Source organism: Cryptotermes secundus, unplaced genomic scaffold (assembly GCF_002891405.2).
Source record: "Cryptotermes secundus unplaced genomic scaffold, Csec_1.0 scaffold49, whole genome shotgun sequence".
Lineage (NCBI taxonomy): Eukaryota > Metazoa > Arthropoda > Insecta > Blattodea > Kalotermitidae > Cryptotermes > Cryptotermes secundus.
Window position 1 is genome coordinate 1,108,765 of NW_019744106.1, and position 6,959 is coordinate 1,115,723.

At 45.7% G+C, this 6,959-nt stretch overlaps 1 protein-coding gene across 3 annotated transcripts in view; it reads left to right on the forward strand.

The window, feature by feature from the left end:
• The window catches only part of LOC111874361 (nuclear pore complex protein Nup88), a 323,760-nt gene that overhangs the window by 169,073 nt on the left and 147,728 nt on the right, over positions 1 to 6,959 (forward strand). For all 3 annotated transcript variants that reach the window (XM_023869806.2, XM_023869809.2, XM_023869807.2), the window contains exon 2: positions 5,262 to 5,431. In XM_023869806.2, coding sequence (XP_023725574.1) covers positions 5,262 to 5,431 — 170 coding nt within the window. The remainder of the gene's footprint in view (positions 1 to 5,261; positions 5,432 to 6,959) is intronic.

A 6,959-nucleotide genomic window follows, 5' to 3' on the forward strand; every position in this document is an offset into this window, starting at 1 on the left:
GTAGGCCTAGGCCCACTGGGGCTGTAGTGCCAAGGAAAAATAAAACGGCTTTAAACACCGTAGCTTCATCAGCTTTCGTGTTTATGACCTTACTGGGTGGCGACTGTCTCTCAACAAAATTTTAGACTTGTCCTGTTTATAACACATCGGCACGGATCGTATAGAAAACACCGCTTCCAACAATTCTTCTATCATTGCGTCACGCAGCTGTTGCACGGTAACGAAAGGGCCAACATTTTCGTCAGCACCATATTTGATTTCATTGTGTGTGTAACAAAATGTAACCTCCCTGAAATAAAATTATAGATTTGCTACTGGGGTTAAGGGAATTGGCGATTTAATGTGTTACTATAAACTTACCGATTAAATCAAATTACCGAGAGAAAGTATCAGAGCACAGTGGTTTCACAACGCATTAGAGTCCAGGTTTCTGTATTCTTTTGACAAAACCTGTTCATTTATTGCCATTTTATCAACTCTATAGGTTAGATAATACTAATGACGGATTTATTGTGAGCTATGGTCACGGAGAACTGTGTAAGTCAGCGAACGTGACACGTTTTATGTTATTATCATTGAGTGTGCCTCGAATACTGTACGTTAAACCTCAACGGAAATAACAGAGTTTCGAACATGGAACCTCTATAATATAGATACGCTCTGGAAGTGAAGCTGTCAAATCACCGAAGTGCTCTACCTTGAGCTGAAGGGACGTTTGCGATGAGTCTGAGAATTTTCTTCGCCGAACACTCCCCCCCCCACCCCACCTCCGTGGCTGTGAAAACGTTAAACGTGCTGTTGTGATTGAAAAAGAAAATCCAATAGTTTCCTCGCCTTTCCTCCACCTTTCCCATATCAGTACCCTTCCTACCGTGAAATTATTAATTTCCAGCGCCTCGAGATTGTCTGTTTGCAATTCATTGCATACTGTCACAATTTAAGGGTGACTATACCTGTAGGTAGAGTGTGGAATGGTGAATGGATTTATTAACCACTTATACACACCACTCGGAACTATGTACAAGTAACTACAGAGTTATAGCTATCTTTACACTTTACAAATCACCACAGCACCCATTAAGCCTCTTTCCAACCTGCTGTCTTCGTCAGCCGTTCCCTGGCAACGGCTTCTAACAGTGGAGATTTTTCAGCTTCATACCCTCAGGTTTAGTCTCCACAGCCTCCCATGCAAAACTCGGATCTCAACGGACAACCGACAACTGACTAGGTCAGAGTCACAGTCATAGTTACTTTACGACTGGCGGTTTACTGCCAATCACTTCGTCTTGGTGACAAGCCCCTTGAGACTCACGACCAGTACGTTCTTTCAACGGAACACTAACGTTCATAACCCTTATGTAACAGCCTCTCTGACGAGAGGATGGGTCTGTCGTTTACAACTGCTGCTGGTCTTTGTCAGCGCAGTCATTCTGAGGCCGAGTCCCGCAGAATTTATGACCACATTTTACTGTCTCGGATTCGATGGAGACTCGCCCAACCTGGAGGGCCAGGGTTGCCCACTTATACCACCAGGCACTGGGTTCCCTTTTCTTCGCCTCCTACGACGCGCAAGGCTACGGTGGAGGTATTGGACCCTCCTCTACGCGGGATTCTGCTGGGTCAGAGTCAGAGTCAGAGCTGCTTTACGACTGACGGTTTACCGCCAATCAGTTCATCTTGGCGACAAGCTCCTTGAATACGAGTAGTAATTCTATTTTCCAACTGAAAACTTGCGATTGTAGTCCGTATATAACATCCTCTCTGACGAGAGGATGGGTCTGTCGTGTATAAATGCTACTGGTTTCGCCAGCGCATTCATTCTCATGTTCGAGTCCCGCGGGAGTCATGACTACATTTTACTGTCTCAGATTCGAGATTCCCCAGGAACAGAGTGGCTCAGTTATGCCGCCAGGCACTGGGTTTCCGTTTCGTCGCCTCCTACGACTCTCAGGGCTACGGTGGTGTTGGACCCCCACTGCTGAGTCCCCTCTATTATCTTCCTTATAAACACTTTGCACGCACCCAGTATAAAACACCGTTTCCAACACTAACTCAATTTTGTGTGTATTCGTTGCCGCGGGAGCGTGCTTACCGATTCGTTGCCTAGAACGGGTTGCATATCACCGTTGTTTATTCACCTACTGCATATCAACGGCTGTACACGCTACAGTATGTTGATTACGTAAAAGAAGGAACTTGTAATCCGTAGAAACGTAGAAAGTTTTATTTTAAGGAGGAAGAGCATTCTTCCGTGGGTCTTTACTTCATATAGGTACAGCAGTAGAACTCTTCCTGTTGTGTTAGTAGTATATTTAAATGGTAATTATGCAGTTCATAATTAGCATTTGTAGACCTATCTATAAGCTCCAATGTTCGTCTATCCACCTGACTGTCTGTCTATCTGTCTGACCATGTTTCAACCAAATTGCGCCTCGCAGCAGTATACAAAAATGTCCTGAAGAGACAACCGTGGGAAATTTAATTGTGCTGTTGCTTGCATGGGTTCGAGACCAAGGCAGCTTATTTCCCCAATGTTTCCTCTATTTCGCTTAGTGGGGGTGGAGTCGAACTGGGTTCACTCGGCACGGCGGCCACTGATTGGCCTATTGTATTTTCCCCGGGTGATTATGACGATGGAGAATTTGGTGGAATGAATATTGGCAGGGGAAACGGAAGTACTCGGAGAAAATCCGCCCCACCACCACTTTGCCCACCACAAATCTCACTTGACCAGACCTGGGATCGAACCCGGGCCACCTCGGTGGGAAACCAGCGACCAACCGCTTGAGCTATAGCGAGGCCTGTGTTTCCTCCATTATCAAGGTTTCAGGATCGTGACGTACCCTTATAAAGTGACTGATGAAATTGTTTTTTCTAGATATATGGGAAAACAGAATAGCATTCTCCAATTTGAATTGTCCTTGACTTTTTTTTAATGCAATATTTGACTTGTTACGGTTGTTCCCTGCCGATCACAGTGGTCGCGCGGTCTAAGACATGAACTATCTTCGCTCTCTCGATCGCTGGGATCGTGGGAGCGAATCCCACTCAAGGCATGGATGTCAGTATTGTTTGCATATATATTCTGTGTATAGGTAGAAGCCTTGTGACAAGCTGATCTCCCGTCCAAGGAGTCCTGCCTATGTATAGGATCAAGATACTCAAAGAGCGGCGATGGGCCAACAAAGGGCTGTGCAGCCATACTACTACGACTACTACTAGTACTACAACTGCTACTACTACTAATAATAATAATATTGTAGTTACCAAATACCTGAGGTCCTCGTTACTTTATATTACGACTATATCCAGCATTTCATGTGAGGATTCATGAACGTTGATCCTGTACTTAGTTTTTTATTCGATTGCCTCAAGACCCAGGTTCCTGACTACCGTCTAATGGAGCTTCTGCGTTTGTGTCTACTGCATTTATTTATTTCCCATAGGCTAGAAGCTGAGGTATCCTACTTCCTTTATCTTATGCGTTCCTGTGATCCGTTCGCAATGTCCGCGGAGCCAAGTGAGACGCGTAGCAAGACAAGTTCAGTTCAGTTATTCAGTATTGAGGGGGTGGGTTTCCCAATGCACCGCGACCGGTTTGATCTACCGGTACTGGTGCTCGCTATCAGCCCCTTTCTGCCAGCGAGGTTTCGGCCTTCTACTGGCCTTTCTGTCAGTGAGGTCGTCCCTCCTCTGGCAGTGGTACCTAATTCTTCCCCATCTACCGGAGGCATTGGAAACTACTTGGGCGGGAAATTTGCCTAATTTAGCTCAGAGGGCTCCTAGAGACATGAGGATCTTTTACGTGCCGTAAATCTAGGAAACGGGACCCACGGATTAAAGTCCCTCCCGGAGGACTTGTTCCCTGAATTTTTCCGTCCTTAAAAATTCCACGACCTCCGCCGGGTTTGAACCCGCGTACCTTGAGTCATGAGATGGGAACGTTACCCGTAGACTACGGAGGCCGCTAGCAAGACAAGTTACAAGCGTAGTTCACAACGCGCCGATTACTCTGTGCGTTCTCGTCCCATTCATTGAAGTGCATACAGTTGCAGACACAGACAGATTGAACTTAATGGTGCCAACTTCTGCTCAGAATGAGCTCCCACATACAACTCACCTCGCTGTACAGATAAAACAACAAAAACAGAGGTATGTACATATATCCTTATTTTACTTACGTCTCTCGACCAGTTTCCGCCCTTAATCGCCATCTGGAGTGGAATTATCTTCCACCCTATTTGCAATCGCTGCTTCGATACTTTCCAGCCTATCATATATCCCACAATCGTGGGTCCTCTTTTTTTATGATATGGCTAACACGGTTTGATAACTTTCCGCTGTTAGGTGCCCTGTTGAGTCTTTTGTTTTATAGCCATTTCGTCAACCCTATTCCTATAAATACATCTTTTTTAGAAACTTAGCCGAGAGTCGCCACCTTCAGCGGTTGTGTCGCTGTCCAGTGAAATATATTTCGAATTTAGTCAGCCTGAAATACTGTTCCAGTTCCAAGTTGTTGTAGGTGACTTTCTTTCTTCAGTTTATGACGCAATGTTCGTTTAAACGTTCTGCATTTTCTGGAACCACCCGTAACATTTCGGGGATAAGGAATTTATTGATTTTCATACGTTCTTTTCATTGGATTGCAGAGATTTCTTACTCTGGATTAGTGTATTTGTAATGTGCAATAAATTTATAATAACTTGCTTCTCGTCCATAGGCCGTCTCTGTGGTCTAGTGGTCAGAGTTCCTGGCTACAGATCCAGAGGCCCTAGGTTCAATTCCCGGCGCTACCAAGTTCTCTGAGACGTAGTGGGTCTGGAACGGGGTCCACTCAGCCTTTTGAGGGTATTCGAGGAGCTGCTTGAATTGAAAAGTAGCGGTTCTGGTTCAGAAAACCGAGATTAACGGCCGCGCCGACCACGTGACACTCTCTATCCACAAAAGATGGCACTAACTTGGCCGACAAGCTGCGCTCGCTTGGTCGGTATAGTTCGCTTGCGGGCTAAAAACACGGAAATTTTATTCTTCTCGGTTATACCAATTTTCATTAGGCATTGGTGTGCACCAGACGGGTGCACCCATGATGCATATTGCTACACGACACGATGTAGACCCTCGCCACTCTCTCCAGATGCCTCTCTCATGTTCAGCTGACGTACTGAACGCCTATCGCAGTAAGAAGATCTTAAGTTTGTTAGCTTGAGAGACCGTAATTCTTGTTGTTGACTTAATTCGACTGTTACTTTCTTATTTTGCAGACGTTGCTGCTAACAGATCCTCCTTCTTTTGAGGTAGAGCGACTGGTGGTGAATGGAACTGCATCACAACTTGCCATCGTGGGGCCCAGAGGTGTGGGGTTGTTGGATTTGCCGAGACGTTGGGGTAAAGAAGCGAACTTCCAGGGTGGAAAACACACTATCACTTGCAGGTAGGATGCAGTTTCACGGATGGCTGTTTTACAGCTGGTTGGTCGGTACACTTCAGAGACCCAAAGAGTGTTACGTATATTGAGCGTGACTCCAATTCAGTCACTTCTGGCAAGAGGTGTCGCGTGAAGGAGCGAGTATAGACGGAGGTTGGTTTGGTAAATGGATGTACTGACCATTTTAGCACACGACTCTTGACTACACTTTACAGTTCACTGTTACACACACGCTAGTGTTCTCAGTCTGTTACAGTCACCACAAATCGTTGCCTAGTAACGGCTTTCAGCGGCGGACTTCCCCTTACTTTGGGTTCCCGGACTCTCCCCTTGCCTTAGCTACCAGCTTCTAACAGCAACAGCTTACAACGACTACACTGCAGTTCTCTGACTAACTCATTAACTCACCTACCAACTCATCACTTCCCTGAACTGCACTTAATGCCCTAATTGAAGTGGGTCGGTCTCCTGGTGTAGCCTTGGAGCGGACCACACAGAAAGCACCACCAACATTACTTCCATTGTTGCGCGCGGGACGCTGCCTACCAACGGCCGTTGTCTCGTTTGTTTCGCTGTCGTTGCCTAGCAACAGGTCTGTACGCCACAGTATAAACATATATTCTTCTGAGCAATGGTGACTTTGTCTGCAATGCATACCCTGGGCTGGGGTGTAACACAGCATATTAGGCCTGACGGAAAGTTTCGACGTGGGAGAAATCTACCGACTGCTTCATCCTCGGGATTGAAATGACAGGAGCTGGGTTCAGAGCCTAGTTTATGCAGGAAAGTGGAATGAGTTTTTAAACGGAGAACGAGGATAAGCAAGTGAGGATACTTACGCATAGCATTTCTGGCACGTTAGCTCTGTTACTGCCTCCAAATTTCAAGTTCCTGATAGTGAAGTTTTTAAATTTAGTAAACAGACTATGCTGACGAGCTGAGACAAAATCGGCCCAGAGCTTCTGGAGTTACGACGTGACTGCATAAAAATTCCTTTTGTCTAGATCTCCAAAATTGCTTTCCAATTTCTATGCAAAGTTTCTTGGAAACATTTTTCTCCGATAAACACTTGAGCGTGTTACGTCGAGTTGCACGCAGAACCACATACAGGTCTTCGCATGGAGTGTACATTTTTACTCGTATTTGTCCGTTTTAACCAAAGCTGGAATGTGCGCAAATTTTAGTAAAGCCCCCCCCCCCCACATCATATTTTTTTTAAAACTACCTTCTGTTTTCGAGTTGTATTCGAGGACAAATATTCGGGATAGAATCCCGATGAGGTCGTTGGGTTTTTTTACAATTTACTTAATCCTTCCAGCAGCACTATGGCTCCCTGAGGTCGACTCAGCCTCTAACAGAAATGGGTACGAGGAATATTCTTGGAATGCTCTTAAGGGTAATGGGCGGCCGGCGCGTAATGCTGACAACCTTACCGCCATCTATGAGCCGATTGTCTAGAAAATGTGGGAACCTCAACATCTCACAACCCTGTGAGCCTCCGTGGCCTGTTACAGGGATACCTTTACTTTACGGG